The 27,799-nt window shown below is 55.7% G+C and overlaps 1 protein-coding gene across 3 annotated transcripts in view; it reads left to right on the forward strand.

Moving 5' to 3' along the window:
- The window catches only part of NRTN (neurturin), a 57,937-nt gene extending 30,882 nt beyond the window's left edge, over nucleotides 1-27,055 (forward strand). The window contains exons 1-4 of one of the 3 annotated variants that reach the window (XR_007709162.1): nucleotides 6,958-7,167; nucleotides 20,424-20,658; nucleotides 22,243-22,932; nucleotides 25,771-27,055. Coding sequence is in view for 2 of the 3 variants with exons in the window: in XM_050715707.1 (XP_050571664.1) it covers nucleotides 3,504-3,785; nucleotides 20,424-20,658; nucleotides 22,243-22,691 (966 nt within the window). In the remaining variant the exon portion in view is untranslated. Of the gene's footprint in view, nucleotides 1-3,503; nucleotides 3,786-6,957; nucleotides 7,168-20,423; nucleotides 20,659-22,242; nucleotides 23,365-25,770 lie in introns of those variants that run through there. The other 2 variants (XM_050715707.1, XM_035570886.2) reach the window with 2 other exon arrangements.
- The last annotated feature ends 744 nt before the right edge of the window (nucleotides 27,056-27,799 follow it).

The raw sequence follows: 27,799 nt of genomic DNA on the forward strand, positions 1-27,799 counted from the left end.
AGAAATGCATTTTGCCATTTCTGGAACGGTTCCACATTTTGCCACAAGCCCCTGCTTTTTTATTTTTTATTTTTTTTTCCTCTGTTACATTTCCCAGACAGGAGCGGAGGGTGTCGTGAGCATCCCAAAGTTTCAGGGCCCATTAGGACATGGGAGCGATGTCCTCATCTTCGCAGCGTGGTGTGAACCAGGAGCGGGCACAGAACTGCGTTGCAGCCTCTGGTGAGGCTGGGGTCACTTGGGACGTGGTGGTGAGGGCAGGCAAGGGGTGACAAGGGGGGGCCCCATGCTGGGCCTGCTGCCAAGGGAGGACGTTTGCTGTGCTTGGAGGGACGGTCCCCCTCGTATGTGCCTGTGCTGCCATGGAGTGCAGAGGCAGCCCCTAAACTCCCTTCTGCCCCTGGCACAGCTCAGCACCCTCCTTAAGTAATTTTGCAGACTAAACATCCATTTCTGATGAAAAACATCCCACAGAAAGCCTGTGAACAGTCACTGAGCAAAACTGTGGCCTCTCTTAACGATATTTTTCTTTGTGGTTTGGTTTGGAATATCTTCCTCTTAATTGAAGAACGAAACCCCCTCTTGGGTTGAAGTGATTTGCCTTTATCCCTTCATTTTTCTTGCAGCCCTCAGTGCTCGGTGCCAGGATCCAGGGCTCCAGGAGGTTTCAGTGGGCAGCAGGGCCGGATGCTGACCTCCTCACCTGCTGCTGCAGGACCTGCTTCCCTCCCTCCTCCACCTGCACCGCACATGCTTGGCGCTGCCACGGCCACATCCTCAGCTCAACCTTCCCCAGGCTGCGTGCAGCCAGGGAGCGATGCCGGCAGCTGCTGGGGCTCTCCACCGTGGGGCCTCGTCCCCTCGCCGCAGCTGGGACACGGGCATGTTCTCCAGGGAAGGTGTTTTCTCCAGCACGATACGTAACAGCCGGCCTAAGGCACGCTCCCTCCGAGGACCGTTCCAGCTCCTTCCAGTGTGGTTGTATTTTATCTGTGGAGCTCTGTAAGGATTTTGTTCCGTCATCCAGGAATTTTTATGACTCCTTTGTGTGTATATAATGTGATTGCCCTGGAACAGAGAGAAATTAATCATTGTTCCTTTGTTAGTTTTCAGGAATTTTTAATGTCTATGTTTTTGTTCATCTGTCATGTCCAAATGTGGGGTCCATGAGCTATTTGACATTGAAAATGACTTAATTGCTTAGATTTTCCCCCTCAGTGTTTACGGACACTTGTTCATGGTAGATTTTGAGTGTGACATTATGTACCATGTACTTTCCGGCTGTTCCCAATTTTTCACTCCATTCCAGTGGTTCACAGCATCTCCTCTCCCTCCAGCCCTCAAGCCTGAACTTTGTAATCTCCTGGAGGGCTGGTGGGCAAGTGAGGCTGTGAGAGGGAGCCCAGGGGAACAGTAACATGAGGTGGGAACACAGAGATTCTCATGGTTCTGCAGAGATGTCTGCACAGGAAAGATGTCTGAGACATCATTGCACATGGTGCCTGGCACCAGGGCTCTGGCCAGGGCTGCAGCTGACACCGCTGGGTTGCACACTGCGTGCATCAGGCTCTGTCACGTGGAGCAGGGAGGAAGCAAGAGCCCGGCATGCTGCTGCTCAGAGCCATCCCAGTTTCCTCACCAGCTCCTGGCGCTGGACAGGCTCAGTCTGCCTGGGCTGGGGAGCATCACACGGAGGAGGTGAGCACACAAGTGGAGCCTGGATGTGCCTCCCCAGAGACCGCACGAGGCCAGGGCGCATCCCAGTTGCTCATATCTGGAGTGGCAGCAGCTCGTACAAGCCTCCAGCCTTGGCAGGGCACTGCTTCTGGCCTCCCCACCTCCGACATGAGCAACCACATGGGGTCACGCTGCCAGGAGCATCCTAGGACTGCGCAGGGAAGGTGCACAGCATGGGGCAGGTGCAGCCCTTGGGGCACTGGGTTGCCCATATTTGCCTGGGTGGCTGCAGATGGGCTGCTTTCCCTGCCAGCCCCGCATCTCTGTGGGGCCAGCATGCCCGTTGGGCTCCACCATGCAGCCTTTCCAGGCTCCTTGTGCAAACGGCAACCAGGAAGCACTCGAGGAGCAGAGGGAACTCTCTGGGCTCTGCTCCCAGATCGCTGTTATCCTGCAAGGCATCAGCTTGGGGCCGGTTTAAACCCAAGTGGATCAAGGATAGCTTGACTGGTCAAGAGGAGGCAGCCAAGCCAAACAGCAGCAGCTCCCAAACCTCCTCCTAAAGCCAGAGCCCACTAGGTTACTCTCTGGACTTCTGGCTCTTTAGATAGAAGGGGCTGGTGCCAGCCCCGCCAGACACAGCCTGCAAAGGACAAGGTGTGGGGACGGGCACTCGCTGGCTGCAGAACTGACCAGCCTGACATTTGGGCTCTTTGCAAACTCCCCAGGGTAGATGGAAACTACGTATCACTAAACATACTACACACGTCATTAGGAAAATTTTAGTTAAAATAAAAGATGCAAATTGTCCCAGGCTGTGTTTCCTGATCACTCAGCAAAGCCTTTGCAACATCATGTGCTTTTGCTGTGGCTCTGTAATGTCTTCGACGCTTTCTTGGGCACGTTTACTCCTGCTCCATTGAGGCTGTTTTGCATTAAGTTGTTTGTTTAGCAGCTACTGGGGTTTTGGCAGGACAGCTGTTGCCTTCTGCTGGTTGCAGACCATGAGGGTGTCATGCGATGCTGCTTGCAGAGCAGCTGGCCGTGTCAAGGTGGAGCCTCCTCATTTCGGAGAGAAGAACACTTATGTCCAGACCTGCAAGGCTCCCAGGGGTCTGCACAGCGTGGCCAGGGTGGCAGGGCTGGGGGTGCCAGCTGGGCAGCATCACCAGCCCCACAGCACCCATCACCACCACTCATCCCAGGGCCCTGGGGACCCATGGTGACCATGGGCCAGGCTCCGCAGACCACTCTGGGGAGGTCACCCAGATCCCAGACCCCCAGTGAAACCCTCCGGACCCAGCGTGTACTAAAGAAAACAGTCCCAGCGTATTAATACTTGCAAAAACAAATAGGAGGAAGACAGGAGAAGGAATGAGCCAGCCATTAGGGGAGTGCTAAGTTTCTCCCCTCTAGACCTCCGATCCCTGCATTTCCTATGGACATTTCCTCCCTGAGCACCTCATGCCAAGAGCAGTTCTGGCAAATATCTTCATCTGTGCCTGGGCGGGTCTGCCCCAGCATGGTTTGCTTTTGAAGGGCACATATGCCCCTCCCAAAGCCAGATTTGGCTCTTTTTTTTTTTTTTTTTTGATCTCTTCTGCATCTCTGGCACGCACATCACAATGTAACATCCTGATTTCCAGCAGGGCAAAGCTCTGCTTGGATGGGAGAGCACAGAGAGGAGCCACGGCCAAGGGAGATGCTGCTGGAGCCAGCTACACATGCCTCCTGGGGGCTTTCAAGGATTCTCCTTGCTGTTCCTCAACATGTCTCTTTATTTTTTATTTTTTTATTATTTTTTTCCAATTTTTGTTTAATTCTAGCAAAGGCCAGCAACTGATTTCAGGTGGATCCTGAGCCCAACAAGTGAAATGAGACTAAACCGGCAGCTGGAAGCAGTCAGCCTCGGTGAGCGTGCCGGCGAGGCAGACAAGACGCATGTCGGCATGGTGTTCCTCCCTGCTGGGAAGAGGACTCAATGCATGCACCCTGCGCCCACCCTGCCCGCCCCCGGGAGCACTCGTGGTACCGGGCAGCACAAGACGCCGGTCATCCCTCATCCCAAGCCCATGGTAATGCTCTGCTGGAGTTTCCAGCTGGGCTGGGTGAGTATTTTGGGGATTGCAGGGTGGCGACAGTCAGAAGGGACACCTGGGAGTGTCTGAGCAGAGGGTGACATTTAGCTTGGCTGTAATCTGTCCCGCAAAGCAAGCAGGTCTCCCTTGGCCTTGTGGCTGCCAAGTTACCACCCCACACGCAAGTTAATTAGCTTTGCTCTTTGTTTTCTTCCCAGTGCTTTTCCACAAATATCTGTATAAACAGGATTTCTCTTTCTCACTTTTGAAAATGGAAGTGTTCTGTGCTGCATCCTTGTTTGTTTGTTTGTTCTGTGAGACATGCAATGGTTTCCAGGAAAGCTGGAACCCTCCCAGCCCGCAGCCAGGTGCCAGGGGTGCCCCAGCTGGGAGAACGGGCACACGTGCCTGCCCCCCCGTCACCCGCGGCACTCACGGCCTGCCCCAGCCTGCGCCCTCCACGTTGCACAACGGCCAACGGAAAACACGGATCGCGTTTCTTCCCAAACCTGCCAGAAAACAAACACAAAGACACTTTTGGGGGGCTGGAGGAAGGGAGCGTGTAAGCAAAGCATTTCTGTACGATGGAAAAAGTCATTAAGCTGAGCGGCTTTGTGGCAATGCCTATTTGTACACACTGCTGGTTTCCCACATCGGAAAGCTTTGCCTGGCTCTAAATCCGGTGCTGTGGCGTGCACTGGATTTTGCAGAGAGGCTCCAGCAAAAGCACAGAGAGGTGGGGTCTGCTGGTACCCACCAACTGGCTGTTAACTCTGGAGAGTAATGGTGTCAGGGCAAACAGCAGCAAGCACTCTCTTTTTCTAAGCGAGCCCATGAGAAGGAGAAGCAATGGTGCTTTCTGCCTTTTTTTTTTTTAACCCAAACTGTCTTTGTGGGGTCATCACACAGGAGACTGCCATTACCTGTGTGGCGACAGGGGAGGAACAGGGATACTTGAACCAATCCTGCGGGAGCTGGGGTGAGAGGATGTGGGGATGAATGCAGCTGGGGAAGTGTTTGTCACAGAATCACAGAATCACAGAATCGTCTAGGTTGGAAGAGACCTCCAAGATCATCTAGTCCAACCTCTGTCCTAACACTAACAAGACCTCCACTAAACCATATCACTAAGGACTACATCTAAACGTCTTTTAAAGACCTCCAGGGATGGTGACTCAACCACTTCCCTGGGCAGCCCATTTCAATGCCTAACAACCCTTTCAGTAAAGAAGTTCTTCCTAATATCCAACCTAAACCTCCCCTGGCACAACTTTAGCCCATTCCCCCTCATCCTGCCACCAGCCACGTGGGAGAATAGATCAACCCCCTACCTCTCTACAGCCTCCTTTAAGGTACCTGTAGAGAGTGATGAGGTCTCCCCTGAGCCTCCTCTTCTCCAGGCTGAACAATCCCAGCTCCCTCAGCTGCTCCTCGTAAGACTTGTTCTCCAGACCCCTCACCAGCTTCGTTGCCCTTCTCTGGACTCTCGAGCACCTTCATGTCCTTCTTGTAGCGAGGGGCCCAAAACTGAACACAGTACTTGAGGTGTGGCCTCACCAGAGCCGAGTACAGGGGGACAATCACCTCCCTAGACCTGCTGGCCACACTGCTTCTTATACAAGCCAGGATGCTGTTGGCCTTCTTGGCCACCTGAGCACACTGCTGGCTCATATTCAGCTGCCTATCAACCAGTATTCCCAGGTCCTTCTCGGCCAGGCAGCTTTCCAACCACTCATCTCCCAGCCTGTAGCTCTGCTTGGGGTTGTTGTGCCCCAGGTGCAGGACCCGGCACTTGGCCTTGTTGAACTTCATACAGTTGGCCTCAGCCCATCGGTCCAGCCTATCCTGCAGAGCCTTCCCACCCATGAGCAGATTGACACATGCACCTAACTCAGTGTCATCTGCAAACTCACTGAGGGTGCACTCGATCCCCTCATCCAGGTCATCGATAAAGATATCAAAGAGGACCGGCCCCAGCACTGAGCCCTGGGGGACTCCACTAGTAACCGGCCTCCAACTGGATTTGACTCCATTCACCACAACTCTTTGGGCCCGGCCATCCAGCCAGTTATTAACCCAACGAAGCGTACGCCAGTCCAAGCCATGAGCAGCCAGTTTCTTGAGGAGAATGTCCCGGTAGGAGACAGCTGAAAAGTGACAGAGATGGGAATGGGGTGTCCCTGGCTCTTCTGAGACATCCCCACTAAGGCCACCCTGACCCTGAGGCATGCAGGCTTCAGCTGTGGGTGCTGCCAGTGGCTCGGTTCCCCCCAAATAGGGCTACAATAGGACAGCTGCAGCCCCTCTGGTCTTGGCCAGGCTGAGGGACTGCAGCACATCAAGCAGCCGGAGTCCTGGATTTGCCTTAAATTAAAAGTTGTTTCTTGTAGGATTTAAATTCCTTGACATTGCTCTTTGTATTACTGACCTGGATTTATTTATTATTAGAAATAACTTCCCCCAAATTGCCATATTAGAGCATCGCTACAGCTGGGGCCAGGAGCTTGCAGCTTAGATATTTGTCACCCTGCTCCTTCACTGTCCCCAAGCCTGGCTGAATGCTGCGTGTGTTAGAGGCTGAGGGGGGGGGCTTGTCACCAGGCTGCTCTGAACTCTTTCTTTCTCTTCTGCAAAGCTGCAAAAGAAAAGGAACCTTTGGGATTAGATAAAATGGTGCAACATGAAAACCAAACGCGTTGCACGTGAAGGGCGTTAGTTTGTGACCCACACGCAGCAATTTAGTAAACATTTTGGGGGGAAAGCGGTGCAAAGGCGGGGGGGGGGGTGGCGGTTAGCTTCCACCAGCACCTCCAGCAGGTGAAGGGTCCCGAGGGCTGCGGGGGGGGGGTCTCATCGGGAACTGCTCCATGCCGGGGCTGCGGGTACCGGCGGGGGGGATGCTCGGAGCCCCGCGGTCCGGGCACCCGGTGCGGGGCGGCCCCGAGGATGCGGGGGGAGCAACGGGGGGGGAGGAAGGGAAGCCGGTGCCTCCTGCCCGGGGGGGTGGAGGTGGCGGGGGGGGGGGGCGTGAGGCTGCGGGCGGCACCGCCACCGGGACCGGCCCCGCAGCGCAGCCCGGGACTGGGCGGAGGCGGGCCCGGGCGGGGCGCAGGAGCCGGCCCGTTCCAAACCCGCCCCCCGCCGCGGGGAGGAGGCGGTGGCCGAGTTCCCCCCCCGTCGGCCCCCCTCCTCCCGTGCCGTGCCGTGCCGAGCCGTGCTGTGCTCCAGCCGTGCCGTGCCAGAGCCGAGCCGTGCCAGAGCTGAACCGAGCCAGAGTGAGCCGTGCCGGTCTGAACCTAAGCGTGCCGTGCCGTGCCGTGCCGAGCCTTCTCATGGCGGCCCCCGGTCCCACGCGTGTCCCGGTCCCGGCACGGAGCCGCCGCTGAGTGCTGCGCTCCGGCTCGGCGTCCAGGTAAGCCCCGCGGCGGGGACAGAGCACCTGTTCCGAGCCTGGCACGGATCCTGCCCAGGGCCGAAGGGGCTCCTCCGGGGACCTCAGGCGAGCCCCAGGACCCTGCGCCACGGAGGTGCTGAGCCCCGGTCCCGGGAGCCCCCACCGGACCCCGGTGGGACCGGGCCGGGGGCCACAGCCCCTCGCCCCGGGGGGGAGCAGCCCGAAAAACGGGGCTGGCCCCAGCCACCCACCTCCCGCTTGGTGCCGGGGCGGCCTTCGGGGCTGCTGAGGGAGTTTGCTTCATACTTGGAGACTGTCCCGCTGCGCAAAAACGCAAACACGGCGAGGACGGCTCAGGGTGCAGTTTGTTCACATGGGGGGGTGGGGTGGGGGGGGGAGAAATGTGTCCTGTCTAAATATTAGTTTAAGAAACGGAAGGCTTTGCGGCCGGTCTGCCTGCATCTGCAACCCCGTCACCTTCTCCCAGCTCTAGCTGCCAGCGTTCAGCTGCCTCTGAGCTGCGGTTTCTGCATCCAGAGCTTAGCAGGGGCTGGGAGGCGAATTTCACCCCGGCATCGAGGGAGGGAATTTCCCGCTCTTGCTGTGGTCTGTACGAAGGCTTTAAAAAAACAACCTAGACCTCAGATGTCTTTATTGCACATATATGGTAGCTTGTAGCCAGCACTGGTTTAAATCCTAGCATTGCTTGGGGAGCCAATCCACAATTTGGCGCTGGGTCGAGGGCATGCTTTATTGCAGTGGGAGGAATGGCTGATGGCTGTCAAAAGTGGCGTGTGGGTCCCAGCCACGCACTGAAGTCCTGGTTCTGAAGCCAGGATCACCTGTGGATCCCAAATTCAGACTCCCACATTCGTGTGTGCTCCCGGGTTTAAGAGCAGGAGTGGCTGAGATGCTGCAAGATGCAGAGCAGAGCAACCAGGTGGGGAAGCCGGGGGGGTGGGTGGGGGGGTCTGCACAAGATTTTAGGAGGCTTGAGCACTTGCCTTTTTTTGTTGTTGTTTTTTTAAGCTGCCGCTTGTAACTGGGCCTCAGGTTCTGCCCCAGAGCCTCCTGCTACAGCACTGTCCCCAGTTGTGAAGCAGAGCTGGCGATACTGTGCGGGAGCCTTGCTCTGGGATGTGGCGGTTCCTGGTGCGAGCATCCTTGGGGGCATCACCGGACACCTACCTGCTAGCTGGGGTGGGCTGCAGGCCATCCTATGCCTCCACCAGCAGGTCCAGTGCTGGGCTGTGGGGAAAAGAGACTTTTTTTGTTTCTACATCTCATGTTTTTTTAATAGCACTGGATCTTGGAGTGCTGGCTCAGTCCTGGTCCAGCTCTTGCCTTGCCTGCAGGGAGGAGCAAAGGAGGTGCAGTGCACCCCTGGGGGACACTGTGCCGTATCCCCCTGGCTGTGCAGTGAGCCACAGCTGCAGCCGCTCGGAGCAGGATTTGTCATGCAGAGGAGGCACTCGCTGTGCTGGGGCCGGGCTCCTCTTGGGCTGCGGGGCTGCAGAATTTGGTAGGGTGAGGATAGAACCCAGCACCCTTGTGGCATCCAGCCCCTGAGCCGTAAGCCAGAGGACCTGGCCCAGCTTTGCTGTGACACAGCCGGGGACAGGCAGGCTGGCGCTGTTCCAGCATCCTGGCTGCGGTGCCTGGGATGTGGGCACCCCTGGGTGCTCAGCGGTGCTGGGCGCGGAGCTGGGCTGGCAGCAGCTGCACTGAGTGCCCTCCCACGGTGCAGACGTGAATCACAGCTCAGTGCTCTCCCTGCTTGCCTGGTAAAACCCCACTCCCAGGGCTGTGCTGTGCTGCTACAGCTCTGTCAGGCTCAGTTCTCCGGAGTGTGCTTTTAAGGTTGACTTCCAGCCCTGGGGAGGCTGCGAGGGAGGATCTAAGATTTGCAATATCCGCTTTCTGAGGCCAATGTGGCTTGTGTGTAGCCTGAAGTGAAGCCCATCCGGTAGTGTGGCCAGAGTAGGCATCACCTTGGCTGTCCCCAGTGCCACATGCCATGCACATGCCTGGCATGGTGGCATTAAGCACATGGGGCAGGCAGCTTCCTATCCAGAAGGTCCCCATCCTGTGACGTGCCCATGCAGGGGTGGGTTTGGGGTCACGAAGACCTGGCAGCTGCCTGGTGATGCCAGCCTCCCCCTCCAGAGCAGCCTGTGGTACCCAGTGGGGCCAAATCTCGACTGAGCGGGAGATGCCGGGAGGGGGGAGGACGGGCCAGGCACGCAGTGCCCGTTGCGGGAGGTGCAGTCGGGCAGCTCAGGACTGGTGTGTTTTACCACTGTGTTTTTTCCCCTGGTGCCGCAGGCATTTTCATTGCTGGTCTAAGCTAAAGCACATGTGCACAGTCCTGCTGGCAGGAACCGACCCTTTGCAAAGCCCAACAGGGGCAGCAGCACATGGTCCTGCTCTGGCAGCTCTCAGGGCCCAGCTTGCTTGGGCTGGTGGCAAGGATCTCTCCCCGCACCCCCCACCCCCAATCCCCCAGCCATGCCTGGGGTCTCTCAGCACCCCCAAAAGTTGCTGCAGCGATGCAGGCCCGGGGTCTGGGTGAGGGGTCTACTCCAGCCCCACTGTTCGCTGGTCAGACCGGAGGAATCCCCCCCACCTCAGCTTTTTCTGTGATCTGGCCAGTTTGGAATGGTCTTTTCCCACTGAGCCTGGAGGAGGGGAAGAGAAAACCCAAACTTGCTCCTGCTGGTTGTGCCGGGACGCTCTTGTAGGAAGGAGCATCCCCAGCACGGGGAACGAGCCAGCCCCTCCACCACTGCCCGGGGAAGGGAAATGCCACAAGCAGTTTCACTCCCCTTGCTTCTTTGTCACGAAACCCGAAACGGGCTCACTTTGTAACTTAGCATCCAAAGAGCTAAATTGAAACAATCATTTGCCACCGCGTTGTTCTCAAATGATGACAAAAAGCATTTCCTTCTGCAGCTGTTCAAAGGCCACGTTGCCAGCATGTCCGTCCCCTAATAAGAAATGTCAGTCACATCACTGCTGGTTTTTGTGAAACGTTTTGATTTGGATGGAACCACATTTTTCCAGCAGAATAGGTTTCCTTTGAACGTTATCCAGGCCGAGTGTGCAGGCACCAGGCTGCGGGGAGGTGGCAGCGCAGCCCTGCCTGGCCTCACTGGGGACGCAGTGCTGCCAGGGGCCGTATCCTGGCACAGCCCCGGCGCAGCAGCAGCAGCCTAGGGCAGCAGCTGCGTTTCGCTCTGTTTCAGCAGCTCTTTGTGGCACCAGGACCTGGCTGCACAGGGCTCGGATTGCGACCGTGAGCTCTCCTGGGAGATGCCTGGTGCTGAGCAAGGACATTGCCCACAAGTGGAGTTTGCCATAACAGGGCTCCGGGCTCCAGAGAGCCCTTGAGTTCACCTTAGTGGGGTTTTCAGGCAGCGTTGGAGGGCTGAGGAGGTCTGCAAGCCCATCCCATGTCCTTCTCAAGGAAGAAAATGTGTCCCGGAAGGAACTGAGCAAAGCCAATTCTCAAAGCCTATTTAAAGCAAGCAAACAGTCCATGGGATTTTGGGGATGGGCTGAGCAAGCAGCCAGCCCCAGAGCTTCCAGGGCTGGGGAGGGCTGACAGCCCAGCACCCCTGCTCACTCCAGGCCCTGGCGGTTCTGTTTGGGCACCAGTAAACGCACGTTGGTTGTGTCCTGGGGCCAAGAGCCACTCCTGCCCATCTCTGGGGCTTGCTCACAGCAGCAGAGCTGCCTGCAAAAGCACCGAGTGCTCAAATCAGTGACCAGGCAACAGCTTCTGCATGGCTTTTGGTGGCTTCTTTGCTTTTAATGATGTTGTTGTTGGCTGTGGCCAGACGGGGCTGGCGGGGAGCACGTGGTGTATTTATTGCCAGCGGTTGTTGCTCCCTGAACCTCCCCTATAAAGCACCCGGGCTGTTGGACTTGGTGAAGGTGGGTGATGGTCGAGTGGCTGCGCTGTTCCTGGCACCACTGGGTGGGGCAGAGCCCCAGTCCTGCCCTTCAGCCCTCCTGGCCCCAGCAGGAGCATCTGTCTGAGCCCCCACATCCCCACCACCCCATCCCAGTGGCACCATGGTCCCCGAGTGGTGGCAGCATTGTGAGGAGCAGCCAGGGGATGCTCCCAGCAAGGCACCATGGGGACATTTCGTGTTTCCCTGGGGCTTTCCCTCTCTGCTGCCCTCTCCAGGGTGAACAAAGAGGCAAATGGCATCCCCCCATGCAAGGCAGGGAGCCAATGCTGGTGCCACGGAGACAAACCGCAGCACCCTTAGTCCCCTGATCAGGCACTCTGTCCCGCCCAGGGCCACCAGCCCCTGTCCCTGAGGAAAGGCTCACTTCCGATTTAATAGGGCAGCTGCTGTCTTCGTTAAGTGGTGCTGGCTTATTAAGAGTGCATTTTTGAGGCTTAGCAGCTCCACAGAGCCATCTGGGAGGGACAGTGCCAGCGGCGGAGCCGCTGCACGTGGCTGGAGGAGGCAAGAGTCTGCTGCCAGCTCTGCTGAGCCACACTGGATGCAAGTGCCACGGTCCCAAGCCCCAGCAGGGGATGATGCTCCTGTTCAGTGCCCACCCACATCTGGGGAGGCAGCCTGGGGGGCTGCAAGGAGCCAGTCAGGATCTGGGTGGCATGAGCCTGCTGAGCAAGGAGCCAGCGTTATGGGGCAGTGGCGGCCAGGACCCCATGGGATGCTGGCAGTGCCATGCCCCTGGAAGAGCATTGCTCGGGGTGCGAGCTCCCCAGCCTGGGGCTCGCAGGGGATGGGGTCTGGCTCCCACCCTTCTCCAGGAACGGATCAGGGACGGATGATCTTGTCCACGGGGCTGGCGGCTTGGCCGTGCCTGCCAGCTCCGCTCCCACAGGCAGCACAAAGGAGATGTGCAGCAATCCCTCTTCCTGCTGGGGCTCTTCCTCCAACCGCCATGCCGTTATCTTCCAGCAGCGCTTTCTTTAATTTCCTATTGCCACGGGCAGTGCCGGCAGCCCTGCCGCAACATCTTCCCCTTTGCAACGTCCCGCACGGTGAGGGCTGGAGCAGGGCTGCCCAGGCCACAGATAGGTACGGGGAAGGTGAGGGGGGTCTGGAGGTTGGCATGGACCACAGCCAGGGAAATTGGGGTTGTGCTTGGCAATGCAAGGCAGGTGGGAGGCCGAGGGGGGGGGGGACAAGCTGTTGGGGAAGGACTGATGGCCATTGCCCTCCTTGTCCTGCTCAGGCCATGCTCCTGCCTCTGCTGGTACTGATCCCGAGCAGCAGGAGACACAGCCAGGCAGGACAGACCGGAGTGTCACCATCCTGGGACCTCTGGGGCTTGGTGGCAGGGCTTAGAGAGTGAAGTGCTGCGCTTCTGGAGTCTGCGTGGCTCCTCCTAGCCCACGCGGGAAGCCCTGGACCAGGAGGACGTCAGGCAGGTCGTGGGGATGCGGCTGACTGCTGCAGGCAGCACTGTCGTGGTGTGGTGCGGCCGCATCGGCGTCTGAGCATGCAAAGGTCCAGGCGGCCGTGACGTGCTGCGCCGCGCAGCCCCACTGCTATTTACCCTGCTCCTGTCGTCTGCAGCCCTCTTCATCCCAGCATCTCCCAGCTTTGAACCTCCTCCAAACCAACCTTTTGGGGTTGCCGAAATTTCCGTTCCCAGCGTGCCGCTGTTGCCGTCTCGGGAGGAATTCCTCATTTGTTAGCTCTGGAGCAGCGCTAAGTGCTTCAATATGTCGGCAGCTGCTGCTGGAGTCGGACAGTAAATGCTAATGTGATATTAGGCTATGCACCGTCCAAAACCCACTGGAAGGGTGTAGTGCAAATTGGATTTACAAACCTCTATTGGGTCTCCCTGCCCTCAGCAAAGCATTGTAATCCCTGGTGGGCACCTTGACAAGCCTGATCCTTCTGTGCAGAAACAACAGATATCAGGAAAAGGGCAGCGGAGACGGAGGGATTCCCCAGTGCCAGGCTTGAAGTGGCATCACGAGTGCCTGCAGTCTTGCTTTCGCCACCCTGTTCGTCAAGGTGGTGGGAACTAATACATGGTGTCCCTCAAGGGCCGTCATGCTCCAAGGGCATTTTTGCAGTGGGGAAACTGAGGCATGGTGCAGCAAGGCCACCCGCCATGTGCCATGACGCTGGCTGGGGCTACAAAGAAGGAAAACTCTGCCAAGTGGAGAAGACAAGAGTGGCCATAGGTGATGTTCCCCTGGCATCCCACTGCCCCTGTGCTGCTGTGCCCGCCTGGTCCCACTGTAGCTTCCCCAGGCTGGGGCAGGAGGAGGCTCTGCCCTGTCTGGGGCCAGGCGTCATGGCAGTGTGTAGATACCAGCAGTGTCGAAACTGGCCCAGAGGAGAGCACATCTGGGACCCGGGCTCAGTCCCTCTGCCAAAACTTAAGCTTTTAACCCTATTTCCTGAGGCACTGGGATTGTTCAAACAAGCCACAGTAATTAGTTTCCTTCAAAAAACCACCCCTTTCTGGCATCACATGGTTATTTAGTGTCAGAGGGTGGCTTGTCACTCCAAAAAAACCTGTCATTTGGATCAGGTTTTGGCAGGAGTGGGACATTTGGGGCTGCAGAAGTTCTGCTGGGCAGTGCAGGAGGCTGTGGTGGGTGCTCAGGCCGGGCTTGTGGCAGCGCTGTTTGCCAGCACCCATGGGTGCCTGTGCACTCTTGCTGGTGTTTTTTTGGCTCGAGTTATCACTGATTTCCTGCAGGGCTACAGGAACCGTCCTGGGTTTGCTGCAGGGAAAGATTCTGGGGAGAATTCTCCTGAGATTAACAGGAAGGATTTCACACCATATTTTTTATTTTCTCTGCCCACTAGCAAGCAGTCATTTCTGTGTTGTTGTTGATTTTGTTTGTTTGTTGTCTCAGCATTTTGCTTTGCAGTCTCTGTTTATTCCCACCTTGCTCCCTGCCAGAGGAGCGATTTCACGTTGTCACAAGCCATGCTCCCTGCTCTGGCTGACGCTGAGCGATATAATCAGGAAGCATTTTCCTGTAATTTTATCTCTAATTACCCATCTCTTATCACAAAGGGCAGCTTCTGCTGCTGCTTGGAACTGACTGACTCAGCTTATAAAGGTTATAAAAGGCTTTAAAGGAGTCACCCCCTTGGCAGAGGTGCTAAGCGATGGGGACATCGGCAGGGACATTGCCAGGTGGTGGGGATGAGGGCAGCTGAGGTTTGCTCCGTCCCCATCGGTGCCGCAGGCTCCTGGGCTGGTGCCAAGAGAATAGGGCTGTGGTGGGGCCATGGGATGTCCTGTGGCTGCCAGCTCCATGGCTGGGTGACATGGCACCCTGGGTGGGGAGGTGGCAGCAAGGTGGCTGCCTTTAAGCTGCTTTCGCTCCCTGAAGTCCGAAGCGAGGGAAGCAGTGGCAGTATGGAGGGGACAAGAGCGTGGCCGCTCAGTCTGGTGGCAGCAACCTGGGGTCAGCTCAGTGGGGCCGGGAAGCTGCGCCCCAGCCTGGCTGCTTGCTCTGAGACCCCACACCCACAGTCAAGCCTTGGCATCTCTCCACTGCAGTGGCTTGGTGCGCAGTGTGGATGCTGCTGCTCCATCCCTCTGCCCTCGGCTGCATCACACGGGCTTGGCAAGGCCTTTTATTACTTTAATTTTAACCATGGTGGCTTTGTGGGGTTTGTTTTGTTTCGTTTGGTTTGGGGATTTTAAATTTTTTTTTTTTTGCCATCTGTTTAAAGGGACGTAAACCGATCCTGTCCTGATTCAGGCTGAATGTAGATGTCATGTCAGTGTGGGAGCAACGCAGCTTGCTGCGGCTTTGCATGCTTGGCTGCTGGCCTCTGCACCGCCAGCAGTGCCTGGCCCCTCCTGGCCTCCTCCTAGCCCCTGTGGCTTCTGCGGAGGCTGCGGCAGGGCAGGGCTTCTGCGGGCGCCCAGAGCAGCAAGGGGACAAGGGCTGGCTTCCCTGCGGTCAGCCCTTTGGGAGGTGAAGGAGGGAAAGTGGGGCTGCAGGGAGAGCTCTGGAGCTCCTCGTGCCAGGCCGGTTTTCACTTAGGCAAAAGCAGAACCATGTGGAACGTGGGCTCTGGTTTTAGTTAGAGCCTGTGGGGAGAGCTGGGGAGGGAGTGAGCGGCTGGAGACCGGCGGCCGCTGTGTGGTTGGAGACTCTCCCTGAGCACCGCTGATTTTTGCCTTTGAAGTGCTGAGCAGCCCCAGAGCCCTCACCCCGCCTGGGTGCATGAAATCCGCGTGTGGTTCTTGTAGGGTGCCCCGTGTCCCTGGCTGCTCTCTGTGAGGGGTCACCAGCATGGGGACGGTGGCGCTCATCCTGTGTCCCCAGAGCAACCCTTGGAACAGAGCTGGAGATGGGAATATCTTCTGTCTTCCTCTCCTTATTGCCTACGATTACTGTCAAAAGAGCAGGAAAATTCAACAGTTAAGCTCAGATCAGGGCTTGGCATTTTTCCTTTTGATGCTCCCCATTTTTCCACCAGTTTTGCCATGTTGGGGCTGTTCTGACCCTGCAACATTGGCGGTCTCGCTGCAGCCTTTCTCAGTACAGCATGCACCCTGCTGCTTTCAGATGCACCGATGCCATTTGGGGGCTGTATTTCCAAAGAGCAGGTCAGGAACTTGGCAAACATTTGGGGAAAAGTCTGTCTGGACACCATGGTGTCCCCATCCCCAACATCAGCATTTTGGCCTCTGGGAGCTGCTCACTCTAGAGGCTTCTCCAGTGCCGTCCTTGGTGTGGGGCCATGCTGGGAACCCAGGGCTGGAGGATCCGCAAGCACCGCAGCCCCGGAGCTGCTCTGCTGCAGCATGGAGTCGGGATGGAAATTGTTTAATTCCTGCAGAGTGAGTCATGAGGAGCGAGGATTTCAAAGCAGCTTGGCTCCCATGTAAGGCACTAAAATAAACAGTGTGGCAGGTGGAAACTCTCTCTGATGTCCCGTCAAGGCCTTGATCTTTCCAAGTGTTTCATTTGCCAAAAACCTCGGCCACTCTATGGTCTCATCCATTCTCATGGCGTGGCCGAGTCTGAGCGCTTGAAAATAATGAATCAATGCCCAGAAGCATGAATCGACTGAAAATTTATGACATACTTACAATATAATGTCTTTTGGATGCTCTGGCTTCTGGGCTTTGAAGCCCAAGAACCGAAAGTTTGCACATCTCCTCTTCCCCCTCCCTCCGCCCAGGAAGTAGGATTTAGGGTAAAAGAATGAACCCTGGCTTCTGCCCCTCACCTTGCACCATTGGGAGCTGAGGATTTGAGGAGCTGGCAGACACCTGAAGCACATTGTGAGTGTCTGCTTGAAAACTGGATGTGGTTAGGAAAGCAAGAGCTCTGAGAAAACCTGAGAGCATGAGAAGCAGGCAAAGCCCAAGCAGCCCAAAATACGTTTGGGTTCTGTGCTGTCTGTGGAACAGGAACGCTGCTTTCCCGTTTCTCAGGGAAAGGCAGCAGAAACTCCAGTGCTTGGAAGCTGGAGTGAAGAAAACTCTGACTGGAAATCAGGCTCTGCTGATCCTGTGTTTTACTGAGCAGTGGGGGCAATGAAGCACTGCAGAGGGGTCTGTAGGGCTGAGGGGTGGACTTGCTCCTTCGGGTGGAAATTGGAAGACCTGCTAGGAGCAAGGCAGAGGTGCAGAGAGCTTGCCCCATGGCTCGGCCGCAGCAGAGGGGAGCCAAGATCATCATCTGCTTCTCTCCAGTCTCGGCAAGTGATGAGCCTTGGCCGTGCTGCTGTCTGTTGTTTTTTGTGAAATTTCCAGTTTGTCAGGACATGGATCCTCATCTCTTCCACCTGTGGAGCATCTGTGGAGGAGGCTGATGGAGCATGGGCTTGGTTTTGGTGCTTGGCTCCTGCAAAGTGGGGCTGATGGAAGGGTTTTCTCCTTCAGGATTGAGTTTCCTGCTTGGCAGCAGGCACAGCGTGGCTGGATTTGTACGGTCAAATTGATGGATTATCAGGAGGATGCAGGAGAATACGGCACTTTTGGGCTGTTCTCCAGAAAATGGGAGAGAAAAGGCCTTTGGCCTTTCATCAAGCCCAGGAGCATAATGGGGCTGTAACGTAGCTGCGAGTGCCCAAACCCTGCCAGGACTCAGCCCCAAAACCTCTTTGCAGCAAGCCAAGGGCATGGGTCCCCACGCATTGCTGCAGCATGGCCGTATGGCAGGGCTGATGTAAACGCACAGGAACAGCCTGCGGTGGCAACAGCCCGTGAAACCATTGCTGCCTGATGGGGTTTGGATCCCAGAGAGCTGCAGCAAGAGTGGAGCGGGGTGCCTGGGGCATGCTCGGTTTGCCTGGGGACAGGAGGGCATTTGGTGCAGCTGCACGAGCACCGGGCACTCTCTGCTAAGGCTGTGTCCCTGAGCCGTCCTAGCCCCACACCCTCATTTCTACAAAATGGCTTTGAGCCAGTGGGACAAGCTGCAAGCATGGAGCCCAGTGGCGGTTCTGTATGTCTGGGGCGCGGCGTGTGGCAGAGCCTGGCCCTGGGGACTTGTGACAGTCACCCTGCCCTGCGGAGCATGTCGGCCTGGGTCTGGTGATGCTAGGCAGTGCCTGCGCCTTTGCATTGCAGAGAAATGGCAAAAAGACTGGAGCAGCAGCAGCAGCGAGGCCCTGCTGGGACCGCAAGGTCTGGGCTGGGAAGACCCTGATGTTTCCTTGCTGGCTGTGCCAGTGGGACCAAACTTTGGGCACCACAAAAGCTCATCCCAGCAGATCCAGTCCTTGGGGTGCCCCAACTTCTTCTGCAGGAGGGAAGAAAAGGGAGAAGGCTATGGGGATGGGGAAGGGGACAGGGAAGGGGCTGTGCCTGGTGGGCTTTCCCTGATGTCTGAGCAGGGCCCAGCAGAGCAGTGCCACCCGTGGAAGCAGCTGCGGGCCGGTGCCTGTTGGTGTGGGGCTGTCCAGTCACAGCTTCGTGTCAGAAGCCCTGAGCCCTCACAATTATTTATTGTTGCTGGGACTGGGTTTAGAATAGGTGGAAACCAAAAAGACAGGAGGGCGCAGTTCAAGCTTCAGCCTGGGTGAGTCATGGGCTGCGATGCGTGTGTGCGCTTTTCCTTTTCTCCCCCTCGAATTTCAGCTTTCCCCATGGGTTGCCACATGTAGGCTGTGGCTTTTTAGAGCAAGAGAAACTGAAGGCAAAGACTGGAATATATATATATATATTATTATTGTTTTGCACACTGGAGCCAGGGTTCTGGTCTTTTGAAAGGTCACCAGCAAGCGGGTGGGGGACACAATTTCTGGCTGCCGAAATAGGAGGCTGTTTTATGGGATGTGCGGCAAGGCTGAAACTGCCCTGCTAAAATGTTATGGTCTCAAAATGACCCAGAGGCCCTTCCCTGCAGCTGACTGGCCATGTGGTGCTGCCCCTGCCCCTGCCTCTGCCCCTGCCCACAGCCTCTCCTGCCTGGCTCGGACCCTGTACTACCGCTGTCGGAGTGGCACCACGAGCCATGTCCCTTCCCCGCATCCAGAGCTGCCGCTGCATGTTTCCCTTGAGGCAGCTGTTTCTTCCTAAGGCTTTTATTCCCCTTCACTTTGCATGCTGTCTGAGAGTGAACTGCAATTTTCTCAGCCCTGCGTGCTTTAGCAGCCATGTCCTGATGCCTCGCTGGGATCTATTTGACACCCGTGAGTGTTTTTGGTGCCTGTTCCCCACTCCTGCCAGTTGCTTGAGCTCTTGACTCACAGGCGAAATCTCAACTTGAAGGCACTTAATCATTGTGATTAATGGTGGGGCAAACACCCAATGGCCACAATCATCCTCCCTGTGGCAGCTTTGCTGGGGCTCTTGGGCCAGCACCGTCCACCCTGTGTGTGCCCACCCCATGAGCCAGCTGCGAGCACTTGCCCCGACTCGTGCAGCCACGGCACGAGTTTTGCAGCGGGTGCTTATCGGCTCGGTGTCTCAGCCAGCACTGCCTCCTGGTACCACGGCAGGATTTCATGCTCTTACCTCCTTATATGGCTAAACTATTCTTTTTCTATCTTGGCATTGTTTATAGCCCAGTTGAAAATATTTAGACTCTGGCTGGGTTATACAATTATCTTGTAACCTACAGGGCATGTAATTACTATTAGTTAACATGTAATTATCTGCATCCTGTAAAATAAAGTGTTGCTGGCAATGGGACAGCATTCTCGTTGTTTTCCACAATAATGGTAAAAGTGAATCTGTCAAATTCCATTTTAAAATAAACATTTTCCCCCAGTAAATTCTATTTGGCAAATATTGCTAAACTGGGCAGTGGGGTTTTTTTTCCCCTTCTCTTCTTCCCCCTCCCATCCCCTCCCCCCTGTGGAAAATTTATTTAAAAAGGAGAAATGTTTGGAGTTTGCGAGGAGCTGAAATGAGAAAAAGGGGGTGGGAGGCAACTGCGAGTCAGTGCCGCTTTCCGACGGCTGGCATTGATGGGGATTTAATGGCTGACAGCTCGCCAGCAGGCATTCGGACCCGACCTCCCAGGGCCCAGCAGGGTTGCGCTGGCGCCTCTCAAATCCTACCACGTCCAACCTGCTTTGGATGGACAAAATCCAGCGGTGTCAGGTAAGGGCATCTGCCGCCTCGTCCCAGCCGCCTGCAAGGTTTGTCTCCCGCGCTGCAGCCCCGAATTTTGGCCCGCCTGTGGTCCCTGCGTGCTGGTGCTGCTCCTGCCCACTGCGTTGCTGGATGCCGGGATGCACCAGGGCTGTTCTTGAGGTTTTTGTGATTTTTCGCTAGTTTTGACAGAGCGGGGGCAGCCGTGTTGGTCCACTGGCAGGGCAGGGATTTGTGCAGAGGTCAGGCAGCGTAACCCTGAACCCCAGTGGGGTCTCGGCTCTGGGTGAGCCGGTGGCTGGCGGGGGCAGAGCAGGCTGTAGCGGGGCTCAGTGCGGGGTGAGGACGATGGAGCGGGGGTGGGACATGGCTTTGTCCGTCCTTTACTCACAGCCACCCCGTTGGGGTATCGGCCCCAGCGCGACATGGAGATCCAGCCACCAGAAAGGAGGCTTAAATGCATCTGATGAGGCTGCCTGCTGTAAGGGATGCATGGGACGAGGACATCTCCTTGTCCCTGCTGTCACCAACTGGGACGCACCAGCCAAGAGCCACCTTTGCCTTTTCCCTGCACAGCACAGCCTGGGGCTGCAGCACATCTCTGTGCCTCAGTTTCCCCACCACAAAGCTGGACCAGTCTTGGGGGTGGAGGGGATGGGCTGGAGACACGGGGCTGGGGGGTGAGAGAAGGGGCCACGGGCGAAGGCCGTATAATAAGGATATTTGTTTTGCCTGTTTTGCAGAGTTTCAATGTTCTGACTTGCTCTAAGATGAAGGTATGGAAGTTTGCAGCCATTGCATCGATGCTCCTCAGTTCCATGTTATCCATTTTAGTTTGTAGAGACATGTTCAACGGAAGCCGGACATACAGCCCCTTGCCTTCCTCGCTGTCCTCACGGGCATCCTCCTCTTCACTGCCGGCGGCTCCGCGGAGACCCCCCCGGGCCCTGCCACGCCACAGCTCGCTGCTCGCCCAGTGTAAGCTGCTGCGCCCGCGCCCCGGCTGCTCAACACCAGCGGAGGCTGTTTTCGGCTTGCATGAGGCTGAGCCCATAGACGCCACCGTGGCCTCAGGTGTTCACCCAGGCGTGCTCACCCTTCTGCCTCCCTTCCCTCTCTTGCTCCTGCATCTGCGGGTTACAGGCGTTTAGCAAGGAGCAGGGTCGGGAGGCACTGGTCCGTAGAAAACCATGCATGGAAAACGCAGCCTCCGGGCAACAAAGCTTCGTGCAAGCACATCAGCTCTTCATGCAGGGAAACCAAATGCAAACAGCTCATTTTAATGCAAAGAAGCTGCTTTTTTTTCTTTTTTTTTCACCAAATGGCTTTTTTTCTTTTTTTTTTTCTTTTAATTTCCATGCTGTTTTTAAAAATGTGAAATGTCAAATGGGAGCTCAAAGCAAGGGTGAACAGCTCCATCCTGCTGCGAGGCAGCGACTTCCCCCAAAGCTGCGCTCGTCCCTTTGCACTTTCTGGAAATCCCAGGCATGTTTGCTTTTATTCCAAACGAGAAGAACTTCTTTTTGGTTTGAAATTTTGAAATTGATGACAAGCTGTCAAATTATGCTTTTCTCCTCGTTTCCATGCTTCTCCTGGCACTGCGTTGGACCAAGCCTAGCCTCAGAGTTAGGATAAAGGGACAAAGATGCTGCCAGCAGTGTCGGACACTGTCTGCTTGTTGGCCATGGCCATGGTTGTGTGCATAGGGATTTTGTTAGGCAGCCCTTTCGCTGAGACAACAGGGAATCATCACAAATATTCAATTTGTTGGTGTTTCTCACCACCCCATCGTGGCTTTTCTGCAGCATCACCTCGTGGTGGGGACCAGGCAGTTCACCCACGTTTTTGCACATCTGCAAGTCGGGGTGATGCCACCGAGGACCGTCGCTGGCACCATTAATTCCCCTGTGCTGCTTGGTGCAGGCGCGGGGTCCTCCCGTGTCCACCTGCAGGTGCCAGCACCCGCCCGTGCCCCCATTGCTGCTCACGCCCCGGTGTCATGCTCCTGCTGGAGCAGCCCTGCTGCCTGATCCCTAGCCACAGCAGTGCTGCCACTGGCCATTTGGAAAACACGAGCACAACAGATAGTAGTACTGCTTTCAGTCCACCAAATTTCACTTTTAAGCATGTGCTTGATGTTGTGCAGGGAAAGAGGCTGTTTGGGACAGCTCTGGGCAGGGGAGAAAACAGACAATAGAAAGAAAGGGGAGGGAGTTGTGTGTGTTTTTTTTGTGGGTCCTGACTTTTTGCAGGCAGTGGTGGTGGCAGCAGCACAACAAGGAACCTCCATGGGGTCTCAGCCCCGTGCATGCAGGGTGCGACCTGGCCGGGGCACTGAGTGGCCCCGCAGTGGCTACTGGCCCTGTGTCTTCCCTGTCCTCACTGCCAAGGGCTGGTTCAGGCAGCCACTGTGGTTTAGCAACATGTTGTTGAGCTCAATTTTGCAATTTTCTGTGAAACCTTGCATGGAGGGAGCAGGGAGCCAGCACTGGGGTACATCCACAGCTCCGGGGGACACCCACCAGGGGGGACACCTGCTAACGGCCGCCCCTTTTCTTGCAGACAGCAGCTTGTTCGAGAGCTACACGGAGGGGGAGATCCGGCAGCTCATCTCGGCACTGGTGGAGCGCTACAGCCAGGCTATGAACTCAGGCGGCCATGAGCTGCCACTCTTCCCCAAGGCGGGCAACCGCATGAAGCGCGCACGAGCTCGCCACAAACCCTGCGCCCTGAAAGAGTTGGAGGTAAGCGTCAGCGAGCTGGGCCTGGGCTATGAGTCAGATGAGACGGTGCTGTTCCGCTACTGCAGCGGCACCTGTGATGCAGCCGTCAGGAACTACGACCTCTCGCTGAAGAGTGTACGCAGCAAGAGGAGGATCAGGAAGGAGAAGGTCCGGGCTCGGCCCTGCTGCCGGCCGCTTTCCTATGACGACGACGTCTCCTTCTTGGATGCCTACAACCGCTACTACACCGTCAACGAGCTCTCGGCCAAGGAGTGTGGCTGTGTGTGAAGGGCCGGGGTGGCCAGGCAGAGGCGATGCCCCAGAACCACCGGCAGCGAGGCCAAGGGGCCACGGTCTGTGGTGAGGATGGGGATGGGCCCTGTACCGCTGCCTGCCCCAGGGACTCTCCCCATTTGGGGCAGTGGCGGCTGTGGGAGGAGAAGAAACTGCGATGCTCGTTTATCCCCAAGCGCTGCTTCCTGGCTCACATACACGTGTGATGTGACTGTACAGGACTGTAGAGGAAGCTGTAAGTGCCGTCGGAGGCTGCAGTCATTGAGGGGTGGTCTGGGGGTGCCAGTGGGTGTGCAACACATGCGCAGGGTGTGCTGTGCATGCAGGGCACTTCGCAAGCTTGGGGTGCGTGCACATGGGGTGTGTTGAACACAGCGTGTCACACGTACGGGGGACATCACCAGCTGAAGGGAGGGGGGTGCAAAGCAGGTGTGAACTGCACGGAGTCCAGGGTGCGTGGGGTGGCAGGAGCAAGAGGCTGCACTGCAGGGCTGTGCAGGTGGTGCCATGGTGCTGGACAGGATGTGCTACACGCACAGTGCATGTTACGGGGGGTGTTACGGGCACAGGGAGTGTTAAACAGCTGCGGGTGCCCTCAGGCGGGGGCTGAGCCCCACGGGCTGAAGCTGACCTGTGTGTGGGGTTCCCTGGTTTCACTGCAGCCACGCAGGGGTCCCTATGCTGCACAGGGGTGGTCCCATGCCCCCAGATTCCCTGGTGTGGAGCGGAGCTGCACGGACACCGGTTTGTGCTATGGGGAAAGGGTCTGGCTCCACTTCCTGTGCCCGCTTGTGCCCTCTTTGTGATCACCTCACACTCCGCAGCCTGGGCTTGTCTTTTTAAAACTCGGGATAATCTGAAGTAACTGGATTAACCTCTCAACCCCTCTGCGGGCAGTGGGGCTGGAGATGTGCCACCACCAGGGAGGGGACAAAGCACCACGAGGCCACTGGCAAAGCTGGGTTGGCAGCGTGGCTGGGAGCACCCACGGTTTGGGATCCCCCGAAAGCCAGACTGGCCCTGCCAGATGCGGCACGGGTGTAATTCCCATCGCCTTGCAGGGCGGTGGGGCTCGAATTGTGCGCGGGAGAAGGCTCAGGCCTGGGCTTTGGCTACGGTTCGCATTTACAGCAGTGTCACTCTTGTTTACTCTGCGGAGAAATAAATGAGACCGCAGACTTTTGCATTCTCTGGGCAGGCTAAATTTGTTGCCTGGGATTGATGGGTTTTCTCCCCTTGGCCTTCTTCCCAGAAAAAGCAAATCATAAACAGACAAGAATATTGGTGTCATGTCCTGGGCATTAACCACCGCGAGTGAAAACGCTCTGCTCATAGCCCTGATGGCAGTGGTGGCCCCGCTCCCAGCCCAGCTGTGTGATGGAGCGGGGAGCAGTTGTGCTGCTCCAGGGGCTATGTGGGATTTTGGGGTGCAGACCCGGGACACAGCAGCCCCTGGCTCCCCCCTGACAGGGCAGGCAGCGGGAGGCTGGGGGGGTGGCAGCGGCCTGACCCCTGCACGGGGCCGGGCTGGCTTTGTGCTTTCCATCCAGCGGCCGCTCTTGGCTGAGCGGAGCCAGGATGTAGCGACGCAATGTAAACACCATCCTTCAGCAGGGCTGGCCGTGCATCCAGCGTCCCTGTGAAAGCAGCCTGCATTCTGTAACGCTGAGTTTTCCCCCTCACCACTGGGAAAAGGAGACGGCGCCGTGGGCATGGGGTGCGAAGCCTGTCTGTGGGGCACTGGCACGGGTGGATGCACCCTGGGACACAAAGGCTGCTGAGATGGCAAAAGCTGTGTGACACTGCAGGTGTGTGGAGCTGGCTGCTCGCAAAACGCTTTTGCAAAATGCTGCAGCACCGTGAGGGCTGCATGGGAGGGGAATGAGAAAGATGGCCCCCAAAATAAGCAGCCAGGGGCTGTGCAGTAGGAGTAGAATGGAGGCAGCAGAGGGGCACTATCAGTGTGGTTGCTCATGGCAGATAAGTGGCTCACTCCTGACTGAAAAAAATAAAATACACCCAAATCTAATAATAATAACGGCACTCTCAAGGGCTTGGGTGCTTTCCAGTTCTTACTACTATAAAACTAAAATTAGTTTTGTTGCAGAAGCCTCCAGTTTAAAAAAAAAAAAAAAAGTCAGGAACTCGAGCGCTAAAGGAAGGGAAGGTGCTGCAGCAGCAGTGCAGCACCGGGCCCCATGTAAGGAGGGTTTGCAGCTGGGTTCTCTGCAGCTGCCCCTGCCTGCATTATCCTGAGCCCAGGGAGGTGCTTGTGGGATTTCATAGCTGCTGCATTGCCCAAGTGTCTGTTTACAGCCTGTTTGTGGGAAGTTTTGAGAAATATCAGAGGGTTTTAGGGTGCTGCAATGTGCAAGAGCTCAGCAGTGCCTGCTGAGAGCAGACCTGGCATGAGGTATGAGGCCAAAGGTCCCATCCTCATGCTCGCCCCTGGCTGGGAGCAGTGCGGAGGTGAGGGGGCTTGGGCACCCCAGCCCCTCCAGCTGCAAAACCCTCCCTGGTGCACCCATGCATGGCACATGTCCAGCTTGCAACCCCAAAAGTTCGGGCCCACGAGGGAAAACCCGATGCACTGCGTGCACGCTGCAAATCAATGCAAAAAGCTGTGCTGAATCTTTATCTCCCTCCCCCCCCCCCCAGCCCTTGTCTTTTTCACCCCATCAGCATCCCGCCTGCGCAGAGGAGCAGGGGAAGTGGCTGACATTCACTGCTGACAGCGCAGCGGCCGAGTGCGCTGAGCGCGGGGTTTTTGGAGTGCAGCTGGGCTGCAGCTGGGCTTCACAGCCACACGACTCCTGGAGAAGTACCGGGGCTGAGCGCACCCGTTGGAGCTGTCGCCTGAGGGTGGTTTTGGCTTGCGTGTCGCTGTCATGCATGTTGCTTGGGGCTGTCCTCTTGGTGACACTGAGTCCCCCTGTGCCGCTGCAGGAGCATCACCCAGCCCGCATAGTCCTGTGCTGTGCCGCTGCTGCCTGGGCAGGGAAATGTGGTTCCAATAGAAATACTGATATTTCCCTAATGCTTTCCATTTCTATGGCCCTCTCTGCTGTAATAGGAGCTGGAGCTGTCTGTAAGAATGTCTACAATGCAGAAAAGGCAAAAGGATGGAAAATTCCCTCCTCAAAGCTACAGCGAAACCTCATCTGGCTCCGTTCCTTGTCATCCCATGCATTACTTATTGTTAATAATAACAGTGGTGTGTCACATCTGTTGGGGGGTGGTTTTAGGATTTTTGTGTGTCTCTTCTTGCAGCTTGCCTATCCACTGCTGCAGCCTTGCTTCAGCATCACCCACAAGGGCAGGAGGCAAGGGTGTTTCGCAGCGTTTGAAAACTCAGGAGGTTTGGAAACACAACGAGATGTTTAAAACTATTCTGGTGGTTGTGACAGCGCAAAATATGAGTGTTATGTTATCCCGGCTCTCCAACAATGAGTTATGGGACGTTTCATTGTGTTTTACTATACACATCTCTATATGAACGCGCCTGTGTTTGTGTAATGCTGGCCGGTGCCGGAGGCGCGCGAGGCGCAGCAGCGCTGGCTCTGGCTCGGCTCCGCCTGTCACTTGCATCAGTCGGGATCCCATTTGCTGACAACGGGCTCACTCCCGATTTGGTATCTGTGAGGGGGAAATGGGCCTAACATCATTGTTTCCACTCGATGAAAGCACTGGCAAACGTCGTGTTCCTTATTTAAACAGGTCCAGAAACTTGCTGGGAAGAAATCATTTTTCCCAGTTTATCAAGACAAATTATTTTTCGTTGGTATTCAAAACCTCAGCCTTCTTCTCTCAATAAATAGGGCTACCACATGTTTTTGTTCTTGGTTAAACAAGGCGTAGCCTCAAACTTGAGGCCCAAGAAGAGGAAAAAAAAAAAGGAAAAAAGGGGAAAAAAAAAAGCAGAGGTTTGGCAGCTGCAGGTAGGAGCAGGGTGGGCACGAGTGGAGGCAGCCCCGTCTCCATGACTCTGCTCGGCACTGTCTGCGTAAATCCATTTCCCTTCTGGTATTGTTGGGTCTGACCGACCATCTGCAGAAGTTGATGCAATGCATCTATATTTTAGATACGCTCTATTTATTCAAAGTAACTTATGTTATTTATTTAGATACCATAGTGTGCCATCTATGTAATGCGTTCTTTCTCTCTCTTTTTTTTTTTTATTAATATTTTATTTATTGATCCAAATGGTGCCAAGTGCAGTTTACATTTATTACATTTTTACCATTTATTCTAAACAATGGGAAAAAATACAGTATGATTTTTTTTTAAACAAACATAAACTCGGGTGTGATGCTGTTACATACTCATGGTAAAGTGAAAATAAAAGGAGAATTACATTGATTTCTCTGTGGTTCATCTTTTACTGCTGCCTATGTGTAAATGATAGCAGCACGGCATTAGGATGGGCAGGGAAATGGGAAATTTAGCTTTTCTTTCCGGAAAGCAGGGAGGAGTGGCAGAAGCTCCAGTTTCCTGCCAACAGCCCCCATTTCTTTTATTCCATCATCGTAAAACAATATTTATGCAAAACCACCAATTAAAAATGTTACCAGGACTGGGGCATTGCCTGCATAGGATATTGGTTTGGCCACATGAATCACTGTCCTTGCCCCCTGCTTGTAAAGGCTTTTTCAGTTGGGTTGGTGCAAAGGCTTGTTCCAGCCGAAGTGACCCATAGGGACGCACTGATTCTGACAAAATCATGTCCAAAAAAAGGAAAGAAAAGAAAAAAGAAGAGAGAAGAGAAGAGAAGAGAGAAAAGAGAAGAGAAGAGAAGAGAAGAGAAGAGAAGAGAAGAGAAGAGAAGAGAAGAGAAGAGAAGAGAAGAGAAAAGATGCAAGGTTTAGATAAGGTCAGCCAGAAAAACATTTCATTTGCTTATCCAGACGCAGCACTGAGGTTAGAAGCATGTTTTATTTTATAGGGAAAACACCTCACAGTCAGCAACAGGCACTGGCTGAGGCTTTGTTGCTCTTCATATTAGGATGATTATGATGGTTTATATTTCATTTTGGGGGAAATGCTGCAGTTTGGAATCCCAGCCAAGTTCAGCATGCAGACATGTTTCCATGCTGCAGGCATGG

The sequence above is a fragment of the Cygnus atratus genome, chromosome 26 (genome assembly GCF_013377495.2).
Source record: "Cygnus atratus isolate AKBS03 ecotype Queensland, Australia chromosome 26, CAtr_DNAZoo_HiC_assembly, whole genome shotgun sequence".
Lineage (NCBI taxonomy): Eukaryota > Metazoa > Chordata > Aves > Anseriformes > Anatidae > Cygnus > Cygnus atratus.